Here is a 24,839-nt window from a genome sequence, read left to right as displayed (position 1 = left end):
GTTTGTGTGAGGTGATCATTGTTCCATTAGGAACTGGAGGGAGTGAGATTACTTTCAAATAGGCCTCCAGTCAGTCATCAAATAATAATTCAGTCAATTAACCTGTTCAGCTTGGATTAGAACCAACAACCTGTAACTCTGATACTCCCTGTTGAATGCAGCTTAGTTTTAAAAGTGATTTCAGTCTACATTATTTTGTGCAGACGCTTTCGCCTGACGCTTGGCATACAATTTTGCAAACCTAAGTCCTTTATTCTAGATGCTCCATTTTAGTTCTCTTCTGGCAGCATTTGCCACATCTGTATTTGTTTTGTGAACCTTTGTGTGTTCTCTTGGCTGGAACTGGCAAAAGATAGAGCAATGCTAGCCAGGAGATTTAACTTTTATTTGTAGTGTTTTCTTGGCTCTGTCAGCAAGTTCAGTGCTGCTGTCGCTTCTTGACATTTTAAAGAGACTCTTTTTGGCTTCCTAGGTCAGTTTCATCTTCAATCTGTCCTAATAGAAACAAGTATGCAGACAGCCATGGAATTTCTGCCACAAGGGAAGGACTTGGCCTGCCAAAAGGGTGAGCAGAAGCTGTCATGCTTCATCATTTTAAAGTAACAAAAATAAATAGTTGCTCTTTTTCCCCCTTCAACCTGTGTCCAGCAATTTGCTTTCATCTGAACTGGCTTAGACCAGTTTTAAAGATTTTCCACTGGAACCATAACTTGATCTTTTAATTGTTGTGCAGAGCCTACACGAAGGGTTGCTGAAGCCAGTGTTCACATATTGCTGGAGGTCCCCTGGAGGCGTGCTATGGACCAGGGAAGCAAGCAAGCATGCATACTTGTGGCTGGATGTCTTGCTTTCTGAGGTGCCCCTACTAAATCTGGCTATGTACCAGAAGAATTTCTCTAATGCTTATTAAATTAATGGTCCCCAAAATTAGTGCTCTAAGAAGGAAACTATGCAGTTATAATTGTGCCTGGGTGTAGCAGAGAGACTTGCTTACAATTACATAGCCAGCAAGAAAATATTTCCATGTCTTCATTTGCTTGATGGATGATGGGTCACTCAGGCCAAGAACCATAAGTAAATTGTCTCCCCTTCCGCACACATTTTGCAAGAGTGGAAAAAAAAATAGAACCGTGCACATCAGTGCACCTAATCCAGCATGGGCCACTGGGATGTGCTGGTAAAGCCATGCACTGTCCTGACACAATGTATGTCAGCGTGGTGACGGAACAACAGCCAGCTGAATCAAACAGAGCAGATTACAGCCACCCAAAGCACTGCACTTAGCAGTGGACCAGAACATCACTCCAGAAAGCTGGCTTCCCCTTTGTCCTCTCCCACCATCACGTTCTGGAAGCGGTTGGCAAATCAGGGGCAGTGCAGGGCTGAATTTCCAGAAAGGAGAGGAAAAGGGAGATATTGCTGCCCAAATAAGCTTTCTTGTAGCTGTGACAGGGCACCACAGCTGCTACCACTTCTTCTGAATCACAACCCACCTTCTCCTCACCTGCAGAGGCCTCTGTGGCTCTGCTCTTGTCTACATCTAGTCTCTCATCTCCTCCACTTCCTGCAAATCCCACTTTGTTCTCCTTCACCCAATTTGGTTTCCGAGCCCTCTTCCATGATACACAGAGGTATGGCACTGAAACAGTGTTAGTTCATGATAATCCCCTAGGCCTGGGATCAGCCCCTTGCTAAGGTAGCAGAAAGCTCCATTCATCTCAGTCTTCAATTAACTACTGAACAGCCATCTTTTCTGCATTCCCTCACCACATTGTGCACATTCTTTCCCTGCCTGTAATGACAGCAGCCCCTCATCAGCCCCTCATCAGCTCCCCCGCCCCTGCTTCCAGTGCCTCTTGCTCCCACCCCGCACCTCCCAATCAGCTGTTTTGTGGCATGCAGGAGGCTCGGAGGGGGGGAGGAGCGAGGGCACGGCAGGCTCAGGGGAGGGGGCGGGAAGGTGTGGAGTGGGGGCAGGGTCTGTGGCAGAGCCAGGGGTTGAACAGTGAGCACCGCCCGGCACATTGGAAAGTTGGCACCTGTAGCTCCAGCCCCAGAGTCGGTGCCTATACAAGGAGCCGCATATTAATCTGTGAAGAGCTGCATGTGGCTCCGAAGCCACAGCTTGGCCACCCCTGCTCTAAATCTTTTGAGATGGGGACCCATTCTAAGTGTGGCACTGATGTTCTATTGTAGAGCTTTGTGTACACATACAGTGCTACGTAAAGTAACTAAACTCCAAAGTACCCACCGGCCTGCTGATCTCCAGGGAATGCTGCCATGCCTATGTTTTCACCCAGGCATTTGAGGAGGGGGAAGCCCTAGGAGTACTGACGTTTAGTTTTTGGTTAAGGGTTAGTTGCTAATTTAGTTGAGACTGTTTTGCTAAGATAACTACCAAAGGTGCTTGAGTAAATGTAACCAGGTGCCTATTTTGCATCTTTTGCTATAAAACTAAATAGACAACAAACAGCATCAGACCTATTAAGTCAAAGAGAGAGAGAGACAGATACACACACACCCCTTGGGGGCATGGATCCTTTCTGAGGCCCCGACTCAGCAAAACATTTAAGATCATGGGCCTAGATCCACCAGGAAATGTAGACACCTACCTCCCATATCCTTAACTTCCACTGAAAACAAGAGGGACTTAAGCACGTGCCTGGGTACTTTGCTGAAGTGAGGCCTAAGGGTCTAACCAAACTGAAATATCAAGGGAGTGGGTTAAACATAAATTGTAAATTAAGAAGCAGCAATTTGATACCTGGTCTTGTTATTGGGTGAGATCACATCACCCCAGTAAAACTTGTCTCTCTGATTATTTTCACGAGTACAACGCCTGCAGCCAAAAGGGGGTTACACAGCACAATCCCATCAACATGAGACAATAATACTTTGCCCGTAGTGCATGAAGTCTCCAACCACAGAGCTCAGCCTCACAATACCCTATGTGGTAGGGACGTATCACATGGGAAACTGGAGCACAAAGCTGGTGAAAGTGACTTGCTCATGTTCATGAAAACCAATGATTTTTTTCCTAAACATGTTTTATCTTTACACGTTCCACCCTGACATCTCTCGTCAAAAGAATTTAAAACACAAATAAATCAAAATTTCCTTTAATATGTAAATATATATATATATACAGATATATATAGAGAGAGAGAGAGCGAGAGAGCAATTCATCCTTGATACAGAGAACAACAAACAGAAGATCTGTGGTACATTTCTCTGGAGAAATCTTTCACATATTTTTTTCCCTTAATGGATAAACTAAGTTTTATCACAGATCTGGTTTGAGTCTCTTGAAAGGACTGAACAAGGCAGCTAAATCTTATTCACAGAAGCCCCAGAATGCAGTTTCTTTGCTGGAAGTAGTTAAAATACATCAATTCCCCCATTCTGGTTTTCTTTACACATCTTCCCATAAAAGGCCTCATCTCGCAAGGTGCTGAACACCCTCAGCTCCCAGTGAAGCCGACAGGTGTTGAAAGAGCTCAGCACCTTTCAGAATTGGGCTCCACGACCACAGCCGTGCCCCATTACATGTGAAGAACTGCTGATGAGGAGAGATCGTTAAGGACGATCCAACATTGTTACTTTTAAGGAAGACCAGTGTTCCCCAATCATAAACTAGACAATTTACTTTTAAAAACTAAAAACACACACACACACACACAAACATTGAGGGTGATAACACTTGATTTACCCACTAACTCAATGGGGGAGAGGAACACAAAACACAATCACACAGCAACAATCTGGACAGAAAAAGACCGTGTACTTGCCAACTGAGCGGACGTACAGTAGTTTATCAATATGCCATGATTCACTCTCAGCCTGGACCGTTGGCAACATTAATACTGCCTGTGCTATCGTCTTTTAACAAAAAAAAACACTATTCTTATGACCTTCACCCCTCTGCCTTCATTCTGAAAATTATATTTCACTACTGAGCATCAGAAGTCCCTAACCCTCAGACTCTCAAGGCATTCTGAAAGAAAACTAGACCATTCTCTATGTAATTCAAAATAGCTAGCAAAACTACTGAAAACAGCTCAGTTCAGGGAGTTTAATCATAGCTTCATAGAATCATAGAGTTGGAAGGGACCTCAGGAGATCATCTAGTCCAAAACCCTACTCAAAGCAGGACCAATCCCGAAATAGATTTTTACCCCAGATTCTTATGTGGCCCCCTCAAGGATTGAACTCACAACCCAGGTTTAGCAGGCCAGTGCTCAAACCACTGAGCTATCCCTCCCTCCTACTGTGATTCCTATGGCAAGCAAAAGGTTTACAAACTTGATCATCTTAGAAATACTTTTTGATTATGACAGACCATGCATGGAATCTAAACATTGACAAGAACCAGACATTCCCCCAGTGGACAGACATGCACCTTCAATTTACCAAAAAAATAAATGTATAAAGAGACATCAGTTGGGTTGCATTTTCGTTTGTTTGCTTATTTAACAAGGTCAAACAACATTGGTGCATTGTTATGAGATGAAATACTGGCCCCAAAGAAAAAGTCAACCTCTGCTTTACTGTACCTTAACAAGACAGATCCATGCAAAACAGGTGGCAATGTGGTGCGGTTAGTATTCATACAGTTCATAGCTTCAGAAAAGCAGATAATATATGAAAACAAATTCAGAAATGCTGTTGCTGGCCCAGGAATACTGTTGATCAATGGTGGTTACTAAAAGTGCAATGGATACAAAGCAAAGGTTGCCAAAAAGATAATGTAGTGTTTGGAGAAAGGTCTGGGGCTCAGAGATTGCATTCAAACTTATTGCAGCTGTTTGGCTTCACAGCCAAAAAGTGTTATTGGCCTCCAAAAGGGAATGAGATAAGCAGAGTCAAAGAAGAGAAAAATACAAGTGTTAACTATAAGATGAAGCAAACTCAAAATAAATTATACATCATTTCATAATTAGGTTGGTCAATAAATACATCAAATAACAAGCAGCAAAGAGTTCTGTGGCACCTTATAGACTAACAGACGTTTTGCAGCATGAGCGTTCGTGGGTGAATACCCACTTCTTCAGATGCAAGACTTGCATCTGAAGAAGTGGGTATTCACCCACGAAAGCTCATGCTGCAAAACGTCTGTTAGTCTATAAGGTGCCACAGAACTCTTTGCTGCTTCTACAGAACCAGACTAACACGGCTACTCCTCTGATATCAAATAACAAACATTTCTTTAAAATAACCCTCATAACACATTCCCAGGGAAACCCACCCTCATGAAAAGTCAGGCCAATTTGACTGGACCCACACTCTCTCTGCAAATAGACTTCTATGCACTGTACATACTTACAGGGTTTGTCCAGTCTACATATTTCATCTTTTGTTTTCAGCTCAGTATGATAATACTAAAGTGCAGAGGAATTCTGGCACTACCATTTTATCCTCTGCTCTGTTTAGTGTAAGACTTCAAACTGGCGAGGGAAATCGAAATGGAGAACCTGGGAATAAGAAATCTTACCACAAGTTAATGAAATAGCATAGTATCAAATTCCCAGTTGGTGTAAATAGGAGGGTTGATTTAATGGAGCTGTGCCTACGTACACCTGCTGAGGATCTGGTCCATTGAGTGGAAGGTTGTTTCTCAGAGACTGGTACCTAGTGCTGGCTTTCATGTTCCCATTTCTGGAGTATAAAAGACTACAGGGAGTTATAGTGACGAGCAAAAATTGTTGTGCAAAGAATCAAAATTTCCCCACCTTCATATGCAATATTCTTGGGGGGTGGGGAATCCTTATAACAAAAATGTACAAGTGCTTTCTCTTGCATTTTACTTAAAGTCTCAAAATGACTGTTTCCTACCTCATTTGCTATAGGTGATTTCAAAGTTGATCTGCGTCCTTCTTAATCTTCTTATACATTTCCTTTCCTTCATCCCTCCATCCCCACCTTTTTTTCCTTTTCCCCGGTGGAGTTTGATCAATACTTTGTAAAACAATTCTCATTGTGAAACAGGGAGTTGGGGTGGGGCTTTTTTTGGACAACCAGGTTATAAATCATCTATTTCATTCAGTTTAAGTGTCTCCAGGAAGGAGAGATAAGAACATAGCACCCTACCACCTCACCAAAACCAAACCAAACCTACATCATACATCGTAGGAGTGCCAAAACCAAAAGCAATTTTTCACAGGGTCTTTTCTTAGACTACAGAACTCTAAATCAATCTCTGGGCCCAAGTTTAATTCCATACCGCTTGAAACATTAGCTTCAATGAATTCACTCCCAATTACTAACGTGAATGAGAGCAGAATCAGGCTCATTGTGCCTGTGTTGCAATGAAAGTAGTGTAAGCTGCTAACCTGGGCATGAGTGTTTCATATTTTAAATTTTAGCTTTATGGTCCTTTTTTGTTTTCCTACTTCAATAAAAGTCTTGTCTTTGGGATTTTAAACGTGCAGTGAAAAAATGCATTTGCTTAAAAAAATCCTTTATATTTCTATATTTGTAACAGCAACAGATCTCATGAATATTAAACAGGGTTCAGCAGTCACTACATATTACAAACTACATAAAAAAAGGGCCCACCATTAGGAAATATTCTCTTAGGTGTAATGCATGTTGCAAAAATGACCTGAATTCTATCACAGTAGTGCCTACAGATATGCAAAAATCATCCTTCCAAGGAACAATTACATTCTCAACACAACACAGAGAGGAAAAGAAAACCCAACACAAACAAGCATAAGGCCACTCAAGAGAAACAAACTCCCTTTCTCATTGATTCTGGAGAGAACAGAAATTGAAAATGGAGGAAGCACTCAGACTGAGTGATGACAATCACAACTTTGGGCATCAGGAAACCAAATCTGAGGCAGTCAGAACTCTCCTCTCCACAGTGTTTTATAAATATATTACTACATTACAGTGTGGGTGAGGATTAGAGTGTTGTTTACTCACTGAGTGAACACTGCTTTCTCCCATATCACGCCTTGAAACGTGTTCATGGCATGTGCATAGCACACCACAACCACAAATCTGGTCTTCCATTATTGCTCTCAACTGATTTGTTAGACTATTTTAAAAAAGGCCCATACCTTTGCCTCTCAACAGCCATTCACAAACCAGTCAGTATTGGACATTAAAGATCAGATTGCTCAGAGATCTCATGAAATATCCTACATTAGGATGCAGGGCTGACGTCTCCATGTTGTAACGCTCCCGTCTCACAGAACCTTTGGATTTCAGCCACCCGTTCGTTATCCAACAGGAAAGGGCATTAAGTGTTAAATACAGGAGAACTTCAAACAGCATCTTCTAGTACAGCAAGTTACGCTTAAATAAAAATAATTTAGAAACCAAACACTGCCATGCAGAGTGGGAAGGGCAGCTAGCGACTGCCTCTACGACAGGCTGAGAACTTGAGGACTCTCACAGCAACTCAATGAACCGGTTACTTCATTTAATATTTATTTTATTTCCCCACATGAATGAATCAATCAGTTTGGAAATTCCATCACACACAGGGCAGAAAAGGTTATTTACATGATGGAGACGCACCCCAAAATAAATTTAAATGTACAGATTTATACGTGGAACCAAGGATGGGGGAGGGGGGGATGGATGGGGACAAGAACAAAACAAACAAAAGCAAAAAAGGACTTTGCCTTTTTAAACAATATTGCAGTCAAACTCTGACTCCGTTACAGAAGAGCTCCATGTCTCCAGTGTGAATGGGGCTTTTGAACTATTAAATAATGGCATCTTAGATATAGAATATTTGACAATTTAAATACATTAATTACTTCTAAATAAATATTGCATGGGAAGGCTGCTGCCTTGCGACTGCTGCCCCCTTCACGCCTCACAGGACTCGCTCTTATCTCCACCTTTTCTTTTTTTGCAATGGCAAATACTATTTCATTATTTTCTTGCTCCTCCCTAAGGGCCTGGCCCAGGGCCCACTGAAGTCAATGTCGATCTTTCCCTTCACTTCAATGGGCCTCGACCCTGGCTCTAGGCTGAAGATGGGTAGCATTTCTTTCCAGTTACTACTATTTATGGAGTCCCTGCAAAGGGAAATAATAGAATGTAGCTTTCTGATTTGTAGTTTGCTCCCTACTGACTACTCTCCACTTATGGAGCCTGTACTGACTATGGGCGTAATCTTGCTCCCACTGAAGTAAATGGGAGGTTTGCTGCCAGATTCACGGGGAGCAGGGCTGGGCCCCACGTATCGCAAGAGGGTTTGGGTCGACATTCTTTGTTAATTGCTCGTAAATAATCCTGTAAGGCAGCGGCTGGCAGCAGCGCCTCTGCATTAAGCAGATCTCCTCTTGACAAGGCCTTTGCCCTTCCACTCCCTTTAGCTAGCTGTCTTGTAGGAATAGCACTATCCAATTAATCAAGTGTTCACAGGTGGGCTTAGGCAGGTCCCTTGGAATCTGGGGTCGACGATCAGAGGGCATTCAGGTGGAGCAGTAAGTCAGAAGCAAAATAGCAGGCCTCAGCACAATTCACAACCGAAGTCCTGCTTCCAGTTGGGCTGGGCCATCTTGTTTAGGAGGGAGAGTCTGTCTGTGTTGGGATGGAAGTGGCTGTCTGAAGGGTGGAGAGGGGGCTGCAGGAGGAATGTATGTATGGGAGTCGCACTGAATCTGGGTCCTCATTTATCCTTAAATCTATCCCTAAGAGTCTCCTCTGGCTCCTGCAGAGTCCCATTCTGATTCCTAAGTCAGGTGGTGGTAATAACCCTTTCTTTCCCCTCCTCCTCACCTGTAACATTAAGGCAAGCTGCACTGCAAGACAAAAATAAGAAGAGGATTTCAATCAGTCTGGAACTCCAGCTTGTTAGTTATACTTGTATCAGATCGCAGGCTCCAAAGTGTGCAGAAGGGCCTTACTTTTCTATGCCCTTCCCATGCTTCCTGAGAACAAAATTAACATTAATAAACCCCTGGACTGTGTGTGTTTATTTGAATCAGTTATTCCTTCCAAAAGGAATATGCATGTGTGTATATATATTATTATATATAAACTGGGAGAGAAATATGGAACTTGCTTCCAATGGTTAGGATGGCTTATCCCTGAAATGAACTACGGCTTTAACAAAGTGGTAAGACATGAGGAGGTTTCTGAAGGTTCCGTGCAGCCAGAGGAGAAGAGAGAATGGAATGTTCTTGTGCTTATTTCTCTGTTAATGCAAGAGGTGGGGACTCGTTTTCTCATAAGGCTCTCCAAAGAGGCATGCTTCCCTTCCGCTATCTACATGGGAGCTTTCTTGGGCCTCATGTTGCAAGGGACTGTCCCAGTCGTACATGGGTCAGGGACACGGCTTTAAAAGGAACAGCTTTTGGAAATTCAGACCTCTTGCTTATATTTTATTGAACCCTAAAACCCTCCAACAGGCACCTCGGAGAAGGAGTATTGCTTCATTACAGCACATGTATAGATCTGTTTCTATATGGATACACGGTATGTGCAAATGCTTCCTTTTACAATGGGGAAAAGGGGCCAATTCATTGCAAAGGTTTTCCTTTCTGTAAAATCGATATGCACAATTCATTTGGGCATCAGCATTCCCAGCAGTCTAGCATAAGTCGAGTGCTGGTTGAGAGGACTGGAGAGCTAAGGCACACTATTAGATATGAGGATGGCAGAAAGCTTTACACAATAGGAATTCTTTGCCATCTAACTGGATATAAAAATATTGTGAATGTATTCTTCAGTGTTACTGTCATCTGCATAATCATATCTTTAAAAACACAACTTATGGTAAAGAAGAGCTGCTTGCAAATCTAACAAGAATAGCTGAATATTCTCATTTGTGTTCCTCTGAAGATAGGTTTTGAGTTGCTGGGCAAAACCTATAGCTTTGCCATGAAATGGGAGTATCTCCCATATGAGGGTTACAAGACTTCAGTGCCAAGCCTGCTCTCAGATATCCACTGAAAAAATCAATGTGATTGTGTGTGAATATCCAAGGGCAAAAATTTGACCCTTTATTTCCAGGTATAGTGAAAGCAGATACCACCTTATGCAGAAGCAATTCCTCCTGATTTAAAGATCTGCAACTCAGCATAATGTTTGCACAACCACAATGAACCATTCTGACTGTCCCTTACCTTCCCTCTCCTTCATACCTAATCAGCAACAATCTGAGAGGATGCACAGTGACAACTCCCTGCCTTCCTTCCAGAGGAAAACAGCACAATCCTTACGTGCTCCTTAACTTCCCCACTCCAACTGTGTTTGACGTACGAGGCCCAAACTAAGCAATACCACAACTGAAACAGTTTGAGAGTTAATGGTTTGCTGTGTGTGTGTGTGTGTGTGTGTGTGTGTAAAGAAGAAAAAAAATCAAAGCAATGGTGATCTACTAAGTGAACTTGCAATGCTGAAGGCAGTGGTTGCAATCAGTTTCAAGAGTATCAGTACAACAGTTGATTTATAAATGCAGTAGGGTATGGTTAGGAAGTGGGCAAGGCAGATTGCTTTGCTGTTTCTAGTTTAACATAATGCTGTTTGGTTCCGTTCAGGTCTTGTCCTCTCCCTGACCTCCCAACTCCGAGGAAGAACAACATACATCATGGATTGCAGCTGTGGTTTGCAAAAACACTTCTCTGAACTTTCTGATGGACATGTGACTGCTGTGGCTTTTGAGATGTTGCATAATAACTTTTGGAGGTGGACTTCCTTCTTGTCGGCACTTCTTCACATGTGATTTTTGTCTTGCTGGTTATTCATTTATAGAAATGTTTACAGACCACCAACACATTGAACCTTTCAGACAGTACATTGCACTTTGTCCTTTTAAAGACAGGCATCATCAACTCTGAGGCCTCCCTTCATCTCTTCAAGGTGGCCAAGTGCCACCCTAGAAACACAGTTCAAAAGTTCTCCAGTGTAGTTAGATCCCTTCCATCTTGCTTTATTTTCCCTTCCAGGCGCTTTGTATCCAACGATTCAGCCAGACAGACTGTTTCTGAGGCTTCCAAAGTGCAAAAGAGTTCAAGGCATTAACCACCTTGAGCACCAGTTAAGGCGTATTTGTTTCCAGTCTCAGCCACTGTAAACCCTGCCTAGTGTAGTGTACCAGTTCAGTCATACTACTGTTCAGTGCCAGAGGGCACACTGCTGTACTGAGTTCAGCAAAGAATTCTAGAAAGATGGGAGGGAAAAAGAAAAAAGTGGTTAGTCAGTTTTTACACAGGAGACACATCTGAAGGGAAAAGAGATGCGACAAGAGAAACAGAAAATATTTTATAATAAGTAAGTAACATGATTAAACATGCCATTAACGCACAAGAAGTTTCATTCATAAATATTAGTGGTATGTTAAGATGCTTAACACAGGCATAGAAGACACCCAATTTACATGAACACACCACACACACACTATACATTACATAAAACAATGCAAGCTATGCTAAAAGAAAATTAAAGTTGCAAAATCAAGCACTTACAAGATAGGAAATGCCGATTTTCAGTTGCTTATGCAACTTAAGTCGGCTCCCTTGTACCTATGCATTATGATACTGTCTTTAAGTTACATAATCACATGCTATATTTTGCATAGAACGCCTGCCTTAGTCAGTGAATGGGAAGTTGTTCAGTATTTCTTTGTACCCTCTATATTCAATTTGTGGCCTCAGGCCCCGTTTACCAGATACTATCCAAACTCTGCGCTGAATAAAAAAATAATTTCTTCATAGCATTTCTATGGTGGTTCTGGCTTACTATTGGAGTGCTTTATAAATATAATCAATGTATCTTTCCACACCCTCTGAAGTGAGGCGGTGGTATACTCATTTTACACATGGAGAACAGAGGCACAGAGACTAAGGCCAAAATTGCAAAAAGTGTCCTCTAATTTTGGGTCCAACTTGATATGTCTAGGGCTCGGGTTTTCAGAGCACTTAGCATTTTTATACACCTTAAGTTCAAAGCACCGCTCCAACTGATTTAAACTGCAACGATGAGTGCTCGGCTCAGTCACTCTGTGTGGATGGCACACACAGAGTCTGGTCAGCAGGTAGGAGCTGTGAGGGGTTGGAGCACGCTGAGTGCACATGGAATCTTCAGAGAATTTAGCTGCCGAACTCTGACAAGTCTCTGCTGAGCACATGCAAACGGATTTTTTTCCCTGAGAGGCTTGGAAATCAGCCAAATTCAGGTGAATTTTCATAATGACACCCACCCCTGACATCATGGCGACTGACCCCCTGGCCAAATTCCAAGCCTTTGCTCCAAAGCATGAAGGTGCCAAATCTCAACAAAATGGTGGTAAGAATTATTTTTAACATGAAAAAGCTCAATTCTGAGAAATGGCTGAACCACTGTATCTGAAACTTCATGGAAAAAATTAGCCTGAGGCAGACACCCGGCATGAAAAAGACTTAACAGTTCGAGTTTGGCAAAGTTATAAGCAACTGAATACAGGGAAGTGATAGGCAACCTTCAGTAGAGGCAATGCTATTGGCCTACAGGCATCTTTAAACCCTCAAACTAATCAAGCTTTTCCTCCTACATACAGGGAAGGAAGGAAAAGATTGTAATTTCTATATTTAAACTCTTGAGAGGTGCTTAAATACTCAGGTGATGTACTTATGTACTTGTATAGACGTATCGTGGTGTACTCTGAGTACCTTCAGAAACCTGATGCACATCTTAATGAATTACCAAAGCACAGCCTGCTCTGTGTTGATGGAATTAGAATATCGATGTATAATTTTTTTTTAAATTTAAAACCACCTAACATTTCCTTCCCCTTTAAAAATAGTTAGTAGCAGGAGAATACGGTAAAAGAACGAAAAAGGATTCAAGATTCCCTTTTTCACTAATATTTCAAACACCCTTGTCTTTAACTTGACTTTTCTTTAAAAGTTTCATGGAGCTCTTTGGCCCCTCTCTTACTATATCCCTTTGCCGCCTCTCACCATTTTCATGAGTCTCGCTGTCCTGTCAGTTGTGTGTTGAAGCCCTTCAGCCATTTTCAACGGTCACTTGTTACTGCAGAAGCTAAATTCTGAAGTTTACAGTATTTACTTTAACATGTACAGAACTTTTAAAAAGTAAAAAGAACAGGAGTACTTGTGGGGACCATCGGAGCACACTGAAGACGGCACAGGAGCCAATTATGCCTGTTCTACATCCACTGGGGATTTCCTAGCACTAGCGGACTCGCCTGTGCTTTCTGTTCCTTTCATGCCACCACAGTGGTGTAAAAGGAGGGGAGCTGGGGCCAACACGTGGTCCATTCATTTTATTTTCTCCCCACTCTGCACTCCCATTCCCCCACGTTTAATATCTGAGAAGCCTCCTCCTTTGGCATCAATTTTTTACATGGCAGCTCTTAATGGCTCAGTCCTGACACACTCCATGGCACCATTATATCCTGAACAGACAACATGAATATTTATTGTCTTCCTTTACAGACATCAATTCCCTTGGAAATATTTACTCCATAGAATTATTGGTAACCTTTATTCCCCTTATGTTAAGAGACCATCAGGAAGTGAGTTTTCAGTTTGACCTTACTCTATCCATGGCTCTTCTCTCATAATTATCTACCTGGGGTTATACACAGTGCCTACCTCATGTCCTGGCTTATCACCAATAGAAATACACTGATTTTTACAGCTTAGGTCTTGTGAAGATGTAGTCCATTAGATAGAAAAAGCTTCACGGCATTAGGATTTTTCTAACACTCCATGCTGCCTGACTGAACATTTTAACTTATATGTCAAGTCCTCCTAGTATTCTAACAAGACACATGGAACTTTCTACTTTTATTCCTTCTTCAAGTTTGCCTTTTGAACACATCCCTGTGTCTTCAATAGCTTGCGTTTCTGCAAAAAAATTACCTCACAAGCCCCATGTTAATGACTGACCATAATCTGAGCTTTTCTTCCTCTCTCGCTATCTGTGCTGAGAGACAGCCGCCATGTCACAGATTTAACCATGATAATGTCTTAGTAAAGAGTGTGACAGAGATTGGGGAATCCTCTTTGCAAGTGCTTGGCATGGAAACAGGAATGATGTTAGTAGGGGCCAATGCTCAAGCACTCTTCATGCAGGTTCTTCTATGAGGAGAGGTCAGAGCCACCGTTTTTAATGTAAAAACTAATGAAACCAGGAGCTTAGACAAAAATAAATAAATAAAGCAGAAGTGGCTCTTCATGGACCACAAATCCATAAGCTGAAAAAGTGAGTGAATCTGAAAAGGTTTTACAGGTCACCTTTAAATGGTGAGCTTGATTTTTACCACTTTAAATTCCCCTTTCACTTTATTTTAAACTAATCAATCTTTCTCAGACAATATTAGAAGGAGAAGCCTAGGGCAATAAACCTTACCCTTATTCTTCCTGGCCAATGCATCGGCCTGCTCCCAAATATCATAGGCATAGAGGATATAGGAAGTGATGTTGACATAGGAAAAGGTTATGCTTGGGATATTATGTAGGGTGTTGATTGAAGAACCAATGCCTCCACTGCCACAGTTGCTAGCGTTTGATCCTGGCTGGGAACTCACAGAGCTGGCAGGAGAGGGCATCGGGGAAAGAGGAGAAGGTGTGCCTGTGCTTCTGAGGAAGAAGATGACATCATGAAGCCGTAAGGTAACAGGTTAATGATTTGCCACAAAACACCCAGACTTCTGTTTTTATGAGCCACCCACCATCAGACAGAGTTCTGGTGTCAAATACCCATGCTCAGCAAGAGCACTGTGACGTACAAGGCTGAGGACTAAGGTGCGTTCATCACCAAGGCAGGCAAGATAGATAGCACCAACTGCATTACTGTACTTAAAAAGTGAGGCCAAGATTTTCAAAAGTGACTTGGGATTTTGGTTGCTCAATTTAAGACCCCTGATTTTCAAAACATGCTGAGCACCCACTCAAAGTCCCAAGTTGGGTACTCAATCTGTATTCACTTCTGAAAATCTTGGTCTGGTTATTTAAGTGTTTTAGCTAATGAATCCCATTCCATGAAGTCATGATCTCCACATTAAAGAGTTTAGGCTTTTGATGGATATTCATAATTAGTGTCTCAATCCAAATCTCTTTGCAGATCTGCATTTGTGCTTATGGAAACTTGAGATAGAACAGATCTATTTGGTCAGCTAGTCCATCCTCCAGAGACTGTGTAAGGTATATTTTCTACTGCTTCACCTAGTCCAGTTTAAATTATCCACATGATGGAGCTTCCACCACTTTCCTTGGGAGACTTTCAGTTTAATTAACCTCACTGTGATAGGCCATGGTAGGAGTGATGGTGCTTTCAGAACCAATATTATAATACATAAGCATTCTTTCAAAATATTTTCAAAGAGGTATGACTGGAATTGCATGCCTAGCTTGCACTTAAGACACTCAATTGCCACAACAGAGTATGCACAAAAGCCTGATTTGTTTACAAGTTGCCAATAGGATGCACACTTGGCCACGTGCGGGCACATATCCCCTATTTGCACATGCAATTGCTTTAACTGCATGCTAGCCTGTTGAAAATCAGGTCCAGCATCAATTTGTAGAAGACAGCTTTTATGTTTCTTTCGCTGCCATATCCACAGTAACTCCGATGCAGACACACAAAGGTAGCAAAAAGCATCAATTATCAGCAAGAAATTTTTAAAAAAGTTTCTGTCAGGGGAATCAACTCACAAGAAAGTGTCAAAACACCAGCTAAAAGCTAATCTAAAATTCAACATGTACTACTGTGAGTAGTACAGCATCTGTATGCACGGACAGGAGGGATGACAGGAGAGGTGGATACATTTACAAATCCCAAGAGGAGGAAAATCCAACATCTGTCCTCTGGATCTATTAACCCAGGACAAAGATCAAAACAATGGGACCTCTACAAACAACAGTTTCTAATGCATTCTCTCTTTCCCTTATTCTTTGATAGGACAATAACGTGTATGACACAGAGTGGGTTTATATTGTCTGTAAAATAAAAATAAAATAAAATAAAATAAACAAACCTCTCTCTGTAAATTGAAGTGAGGGAAAGAAATAAGATGCAGATAAATATTTTAAGAATGTTATTCCAACCCATAAAACAGGAAGTGATTCAATGCACTCAACCAGGGGGAGGGATAGCTCAGTGGTTTGAGCATTGGCCTGCTAAACCCAGGGGTTTTAGTTCAATCTTTGAAGGGGCCATTTAGGGATCTGGGGCAAAAATCTGTCTGGGGATTGGTCCTGCTTTGAGCAGGGGGTTGGACTAGATGACCTCCTGAGGTCCCTTCCAACCCTGATAGTCTATGAACCTCCTTGCAAAAAAAAGTCTGCAATTCAAATGTGTAGGCAAACTGCTTCTGTTAACACACTACGAGAGAGATTTTAATATGCATTTTAAATAATACCTTGCAACACATGGAGAAGGTGCTTGCGTGACTCTGGAAGAATTCTGTAGCAAAAAGGAAAGTCTAGTTAGATATGGGTTTCACATTGACCTATATTGAACACTTGCAGCTTCTTCCATCTTTCTAATTTGAAACCTATTAAATAATGCAATCAAACCCTACCTTGAAGTGTTCATTGAGGGTTCGGGAATACTTTACTGCAGTGTCTTTTTTGTAACGAAACATTGCCATGTGCAGAATGGATTGGCAGCGCATGCTGTGAACAAAAACCAGGAATCAGTGTCAGAACATTCAACGCCACTCCAGCAGCAATTCTTCTTGCAGAGCCTGAGGACATATACATCCATTTTACTGCAAATTGAAGAAAGTTTGTGCTTCCTTCCCCATATACCCCAGACAGCCACTGAGAGAAGATCATGTCGGAGAAAAACAGGAACAGTCAGGGAAGTAGATGCACAACTCCTAACAGGTGTTATGGGCCTAATATACCCTGTGCCCAGAGTTGACTTGGGTATGTTCAACCGTGGCTTCAATTACACAGCTCAGAAACCTTGTCAGGCAAATCAGCTTAAGCCTTTACGGACGCTTAAATTACCAGCATATCAAGTGAGATTTAGAACCTTAACCTTACACACATGGCTCCGTACGGATATGCCAGTTCATTTTAAAAGGAGATATTTCAGAGTTCACTCTACTACAAAGTTTCTGCATAAACGTAACTATCAGTTTAGCCCAACCCTCCACCCCTCAGAATGAAAGGTCTTTCAATCTACCAGGTTCAAAAAGAGAATATAAAATGTCGCAACTGGGGGTGGGGAGGTGAGGGAGATAGCCACATACCACAAAACAGCAAAGATTTTTTCATGTGCAGATGCCGAGGTATCTGAAAAGGATTTTAATGTCATTATAAATCTGTAAGAAAACAAAACAAAATTAATTAATGACATTCGTCAACAGGGCTAGATTTCCCAATGACAAATACCGCACACCATTTATGGAAAGCCAGCACGATCCACTGGCTCAAATAGTGAATCAGGAGACCTGAGTTCTATTTCCAACTCTGCCTATAACTCACTGTATGATCCTGAACAAGTCAATTTACTATCTCTCTGTGCCTTCGTTTCCCTACGTGTAAAACAGAGATACTAACACTTATTCATTTGTGTAAAGCACTAATTAAAGGACTGACCCTGTAATTTTGCCACGGTTAGAAATCCCCTTAACTTTAGCAGGTGTTCTGCACATGGATTGGGTTTTATCATAGTTGTTCACCTTACTGAGCTTGGTTCAGAGTGGGCATCCTGAGTCCAATATACAGGAACGTCAAAGTGGGAACGGTAAGTGCATAAGGGCACTTTGGGGAGCAGGACAGAAGGATATAGTCCATTGACATTTTTCCATCTGAACATTTTTGACAAAAAATGGCTTTTTGATCAAAACATTTTAATGGGAAATTTTCATATGGTCAAAAGTTTCCATATTTTCAAGGAAAAAACACTGAAAGCTTTTCAGCAATATATTTTAGGGGTTTTTTTTTTTTTGGGTCAAACCCAAATTTTAAGAAGAAAATTAGAAAAAAAAATTGAATAAAAAAATTCCCATGAAAAATTGGTCTTTTTCAACCAGTTCTAGAGAAGGAACCTAGAGATGTCTGCGAAACATTCACGAAATGCTGACTGCGTACGGATTACGTGATAGCCGATATATTTCTGTATGATTCATGCTTCCTTCTGCTTGGGAGGTGATTTACATCCTTCGTAAGCAGAGTTTACTGTAATTGGAAAATCCCCTGTTGCAAAACAGCAGCAAACAAAAAAGGGAACTTGGCTAAAAGAACCTCCTATAAATGTATTGGCAGGAAAGTGTAGGCCCAAGAACCGATCCCTGCAGGACCCCACTAGAAACATACCCATTTGATGAGGAATCCCCATTGACAATTATATTTTGAGACCTATCAGTTATCCAGCCTTTTTAATCCATCTAATGGGAGTCATGTTAATTTTCTCTCTCTAGTTTCTTAATCAAAATATCATGGAACACCTAGTCAAATGCCTTTCAGAAGTTTATGTACATTACATCAATGCTATTACCTTTATCAACCAAACCTGTAATCTCATCCAAAAAAGATTACAAGTTAGTTTGACAGAATCTATTTCCGTAAACCCATGTTGATTAGCATTAATTATATTACCCTCCTTTAATTCTTTATTACTTCAGTCCAGTAGCAACTGCTCCACTACCTTGCCTAGGATCAGAGATCAAAACTGAGATATGAGTGAAATTCAGAGGTATACATAGATTGTAAGATCTCTGGACAGTCTTTTTATGCAGTGTTCATGCTGTGCCTAGCACAACGGGGTCCTCACCTTGACAGGGGCTCCTACTACTAATGTAATACAAATAATAAACGGGAAAAACATTTTTAAAATCCATGCTGTGTCACTGAAATGGCTTTACACTTACTTTAGGAGATCTATGGTGTCTGTGAATATGGTGTATGCTGATTTTGGTGTCAGTGCATCAGATTCCACAGCAATTCCATACTCGATGAAGGAAAGGGCAGCCTCCAAGTACTGAAATGCCTTTGCAACCTTGTCTGTCTGTCGGGAAGAAGGTACTCATGGTTAGCCAACGAGAAAAATTATGGTTCTTCGTTCATTCTCTGCCATATCTGTGCCTTCTCTTTGCTTAGATATGCACAGTTTGGAGAGAGGAGGCTGGCCTCAGAGCATTACCCAAAGAGTTCCAACTCTGATTCCAGAAAAAGTGTCTGTGACATCTCAGAGGTGAGCTGCACCCTGTGTTCTCTCCCCCCTAGTCTCTTCCATGGGCTCTCCTTCCAACTGACAGCCTCAACCTGCATTCTTCACAGTGGAACCGTGCAATTCACCCCACTTAAGACTGGATCACCAGCTACAGCAGCCTCTAGTCACGCCATCCTGCCAAGGTTACAGGGAAAGCACCCCCTTACATCCCCTCTGGTGACTGATGGCATCACTACCTTCACCTCTCCCTGCCAGATACACTTCTCCATATGCCTGTGACCAGCACCTGTTTAAAGTGACTCGGAACAGCTCCTTCCAAACAGGCATACTGTCCATGTGCCCAAAGGTACAACAGCACACAGGGAGAAAGGGTTAAACCCACGAGTCTGGGACTTGCCTGTAACTCACCACCTCTCTCAAAGCTCAGGCGAGCCAGCTGTCTCAGGCACATCCTGCAGAACCTCTGCCTTGGTGCATGTACTGCCTATCTCAGTCTCTCCCCCTAAAAAGCTGTGGCCTGCTCCCCCACTCTTCCTCTATGGGCCAGGGGTTTTTAAATGCTTCATGTTCTTTTGATATTAGTCTCTGGCCTTGGAAAAATAGGTATGTCACCCTTCTGATGATAGGCAGGTAGGTATTTTCCAATGTTTGGTTCACGCATTGTTCTTTTAAGGACTGTTGGTATTCTCCCTCAAGATACCTTATCTCTGTCATTGTTTCGGTTCCTACTTGTCCCCCATCCACCCACCCCCCCCACCCCCGCCGCCTTTGACTTAACTTTGTGCAGTCAGCCAGAACAATATCCAGCAGCTAAACTGAAACACGTCTAATATTCATACAAAATAATACAGCTATCACACTCCTTTTCCCATGTCTTTTTAGCAAGACCACCCTGGGAAAAGAGAACAATTCTAAACACCGCTAGAATTTGATATGCCTATTTAAAGAGAACATGTGTCAAACATATATTCATATTTTAAGCAATAAATATGTACTTTGCTTGCTATTAACACTATTATATAATCTTTTGGAACGACATAGCCTCATTTTATTCTCAAATTATGTATTTGGAAAAATACCTACACAATAGGTTTTTGATATGGTTTGAAATGTATCCTGCTATTGGAAGAAAATGCTGCCTTTATCTTTACTTGCAAGCACTTATGTTATGGAGTTTTGCAGTAAAGTAGTTTGGCAGATTTTCTTAATCTGCAAAGATGTTTAATCCTTTATAATCCAAGAAGCCTCAATGCTAAGAGCCAAATGTTTAAAACCAGATACCCAATTTCACATAAATTAAAGTATCTGTAATTTGCACAAGTTGTCATACCTGTCCTCTGTTGTGAAGGCACTTTTTGAAGCTATTTACACTTGTGATCAACTTGGTTTGAGATAACTAACATCCCTGAAATGTATTTTATCTGAAATTACTGACATGCACTCACAACTTTAACTTCATTTTAACAGATTATTTCCCGCCTAGGAATTGCCTTGGTTTCTTTTTCAATTAAAAAATTGAATTACAATTACAATTTCTGTAAACAAGAAACCCCCAAAAATGCTATTTTATGAAGTATTTTCTTCAGTGTTATGGGCATAATCACTGGAGAAATCTGACTGCTTTTGCTACTCTGGAGCAACACAAAGCAACTGGAGCATACTGGACAATTGAAATAGGTTTACAGCTGCTTTGCATCACTATCCCAGTTTCCTCCTACCTCCTCTCATCCTGTGTCAGTTCCTATTCTAATGGGTCTCTTGGGGTCATCTCACTCAGGTCTCGGACCTCACACCACCACCTCTCTGAAGGCAGAATCATGAGATTCTTCCACTCTGTGGTGCAGTTCTCTATGATCTACCTCAGCAGGTCTCACTTCTGCCTAGACCCTGTGATTCTGTTCCCTTCAGAGACAATGGCAGTGGTAACCAGAGACTGGACAGCCTTCTGAATGCAAAGTATTGTTTATTAGAAAACAAGTATTTCAGAGGGAAACTGCCTTAAATAACAATAAACCAGTCTGTACACATACCAGCTTTTCCCTAAATCTTACCATCCCCGGGAACTGGGAATGTCCTTCAGACAAACCCCTCTCCAGAATCTCTGTGTGTCAGCCTGTCTCCCTCAACAGCTTCTGACAACTGAGCTTCCTTTTCCTCAGAAGGGCTTTTCAACTGCTTAGAATTTTGATCTCCAGGCTCCCAGGTTTGGCAAAACAAGGCTTGCAACTTGTTGAAGACAGGGTACAGGATCCCTGAAGCTAACAGCATGCCCCATTCTCTCAAGGGTGTGCCTGGGTGTTGGTAACTGAGGGTATGTCTAGACTACCCGCCGTATCAGCGGGTAGTGATCGATTTCTAGATCGATTTCTAGACGTCTCATCTAGACACGATATATCGATCCCCGAACGCGCTCCCGTCGACTCCGGAACTCCACCAGCGCAAACAGCGGTAGCAGAGTCGACAGGAGGAGCCGCGGACGTCGATCCCGCGCCGTGAGGACGAGAGGTAAATCGATCTAAGATACTTCGACTTCAGCTACACTATTCACGTTGCTGAAGTTGCGTATCTTAGATCAATTCCACCCCCCCACCAGTGTAGACCAGCCCTGTGAAGCAATTGTGTTGTCTTCCAACATAGATCCTACTGGATTTGAACATTATAGACATAAACATTTCACTACCCCAATATAAATTATACAGTCTCTCTCATTAACTAGGTTACATATCAATATTCTTAAATTATTACATAGACCCATGTCTGTCAGATTTCCAACTCCCCTCTCCTTCTTGCTCTCCTAGTGCTACCAACTCTTGCTGTTCCATTGTGAGATTCAAGATATTTGGAATGGTCTTAATACCTCAAAGCTGTTGGAATCAAGAGATTGAGAATCTCAGCTTTCAGTTTTTAAAAAAATAAATTTCTAGGCCTCATGATTGTAGAGAAAAAGCTCGAAAATGTATAGTGAAGACACCTTAAATGCTTGGAAACTAGGAAGAAATAAAGAGAAACCAAAAATCTGACATTTTATAAAATAAATCTAAGTCAATCATTATTTTTAAGTGCCAGCCTCGTGATTTTTGAGCACTTGATGTTGGCAATAATGTACCTTACACCACAAGCAGTGCTTTCAATACACACACACACAAAATGCGTGTCTGTGTCAAATATTTATTTCACCCTCTGTTACAGTGTGCAAGTAGTTTCATGCGTTTTACAGTACATCTACAGAAGTGCATGGCACTTGCTATAATGTTCAGCGACTTTCCACAATATGAAGGGAAACATGACATATAAAGGATAGAAGGGTTGAACTGCATATAATATATAATTTCACCATACAACAGCAATTTTTAAGAGGACAGAGTAAAACTGAAAAGGCAACAGGAAGTGTTACGCTATGTCAGACGGCATGCGTAACCAACGAATAGCTGGATAATTAACCCAATCTGTTTTCTTCTTAATACATTTCTTATTCCCCCATCTTCCCTCCACCCCACTATTTAATTTTTAGGTGCAAAAGTTCTGTGGCTTGAATAAAATAATTAAAAGGCATAATTAATATACACACAAATTGAAATTGGTGCTGAGAAAGTAAGGGACTAAGGGTCTGATCTTGCAGCATTGAATTCAATGGGACTTTTGCCATAATTGTCAATAGGAGTAAATACCCAGGCCTTAAAAGCATTAGCTAGAGCCAGGGATAGGCAAAAAACATCTGGGGATTTGGATGGTCAGTTTCCATTTAATTTAAATGGTGCCAAATCCTCTAGGGAGCTTTATAAAATCTCAGCATTATTTTTCAAGTAGGAAGAAATTAGAGTTAGGATAGAACCTAGGCCATTTGCACTTGTGGTCTATGTAGCATTTTTTTAATAAAGGATCTCCAGAGATGAAAGAAACTAGCTAGAGCCCACCAGTCTGTCTATTTTAGCAAAAGCATCTAAAAGTTACAAACAAATAAATCCCTGAGTTTTGACTTTACAAATACATTACAGAGGACAAATGCTCCCGTTACCTGATTATACCATAACAATGAACAAAAAGTATGTTTAATTATGCATGTTATTAAGCAAACCACACCTGTGAGAAATCCCGGTAATCACAGTTACAGAGCTCATTTTCAATCTTGTTTACGAGAATTATATTTTCCGACAGTAGGCTGTCTTAAAATGACTTCAATCTGTTCCATCTTTCAAGGGCTTTGTGACAGTTTTGCAAAGCAAACAAACTTGCTAGCCCTGTATAATGTGTACGGGGTGAACATGGTCACATCAACTTTGAATTCTGTTTTGTGCGACTCATTTTCTAGATCTGGTCAAAAGACCTAAACTGGACATAGCTCAGCCTTTAGTGGATACAAGCCTAAAAAAATATTTCACTAAAAAAAATATTAAGAGATCTTCATTTAACTGGGAATAATATGAACAAATCTTGTCCGTATTCCTGTGTGTACTAGATCTGAATGTGACAACTGGATATGACACAGGATTAATCTATTTTGAACCCCCTGACCCCGTGAGGTAGGATTTCTTGGCATGTGTCCCAAGAGGAGTAGGTTGTACCTTGACCAATAGATACAGAAGGCTAGGTGGGAAGGAAAGAACAAAGCTTTTATTCTGTGATCCAGGACATCTGCAAAAAGTGCACCTTCATAAGCAAGTCACGGGTTTATTTAGAAAACCTTTTAACACTTCCCTCACAAGGCCCAGACTTACCATTGTGTCAGCTTTGTGCTTCAGTCTTTTGGCCTCCTCTATGTGATACTCCATCGGATGTTGTCTGAATTAGGAGTGAGGGAGAGGAGAGACAGACAAAACAAAAAGATAGAGTAAGTATCAATTTTAATGTCACATCACCAGGACCCTGTAACTGCTGTATGGGCTGCTGCTCTGATGGCTTAAAAAATTACGATCACCACCAACTGAATACTGTCAGGCTGTTTGGCAATGCTCAGAAGTCAAGTTCCTGCTTAAGGAGCTTACAGTCTAACTAACAGACAGGATGGTCTGCATTCCATCAAAAGAAAGCTACATTAGAAGAATGTTCAGGTTGCGCTCCTGGGTACTCTAAAGTCAGAAAATTCTAGTTTCTGTTGCAAGGGCAAGTGTAGCTCTGCCTTGCTGCGCATATGCATTAATTTAATTGCATTATCTTGTCTTGCTTCTCAAATATAATACAGCATAGATATTCTTCTACAGTCTTCGGTTTACATGTGCAGCACTTTGTAGTACCATTCACTATTCTGGGTATGCCAGACAAACAGGGTCCATTAAACTCATTTGGATGCAAGATACGCAGTGAATGAGGCAGAGGCTCTTATAGAACCTGCCTTATTCAATGCACATTTTATAAAGCATACTTCTGTCCACGTACACCTCCATGCATTAGACTAATGTATTTGTTGTACAAAGTGTGCACAGCTCACTGTGTACTCATAAAACTAACAGAGAAATAAGCAGGGCTCTGCACCGACTACGCTCAGCCTGAACTAAAAAGCGCACCGATCTCACTGCTCATGGGTAAAGTGCCATTTTCAAAGTCTCATAATTCAGCCAAATAAAAACAATGTTCACTGATGCACACAAAGGCACTTATCAAGAAGGGTGATTTCCTTGCCAAATGATGTGTAATTTCTACATTGGCTTTCCTCCACACTAGAGCGGTAAGAAAATGGGAGCAAAAAAAAATAATTTTTTTTTAAATAAAAAACAGGGCAAGTCTCTGCTGGGTTACCACAC

The 24,839-nt window shown here is 41.4% G+C and overlaps 1 protein-coding gene across 4 annotated transcripts in view; it reads right to left on the bottom strand.

The window, feature by feature from the left end:
• Positions 1–7,424: 7,424 nt before the first annotated feature.
• AFF1 (AF4/FMR2 family member 1) overlaps positions 7,425–24,839 on the bottom strand; it is a 168,133-nt gene continuing 150,718 nt past the window's right edge. For 3 of the 4 annotated variants that reach the window (XM_045018571.1, XM_045018573.1, XM_045018574.1), the window contains 7 exons: positions 23,817–23,880; positions 18,800–18,936; positions 17,177–17,248; positions 16,499–16,592; positions 16,337–16,380; positions 14,323–14,552; positions 7,425–11,127 (listed from right to left, as the gene is read on the bottom strand). In XM_045018571.1, coding sequence (XP_044874506.1) covers positions 11,006–11,127; positions 14,323–14,552; positions 16,337–16,380; positions 16,499–16,592; positions 17,177–17,248; positions 18,800–18,936; positions 23,817–23,880 — 763 coding nt within the window. In that variant the 3' untranslated portion in view covers positions 7,425–11,005. The remainder of the gene's footprint in view (positions 11,128–14,322; positions 14,553–16,336; positions 16,381–16,498; positions 16,593–17,176; positions 17,249–18,799; positions 18,937–23,816; positions 23,881–24,839) is intronic. The other variant, XM_045018572.1, reaches the window with a different exon arrangement.

This window comes from Mauremys mutica, chromosome 5 (genome assembly GCF_020497125.1).
Source record: "Mauremys mutica isolate MM-2020 ecotype Southern chromosome 5, ASM2049712v1, whole genome shotgun sequence".
In the NCBI taxonomy this organism is placed as follows: domain Eukaryota; kingdom Metazoa; phylum Chordata; order Testudines; family Geoemydidae; genus Mauremys; species Mauremys mutica.
Note: the sequence above shows the minus strand (reverse complement) of the source record. Positions and strands in the feature narration are given on the sequence as shown.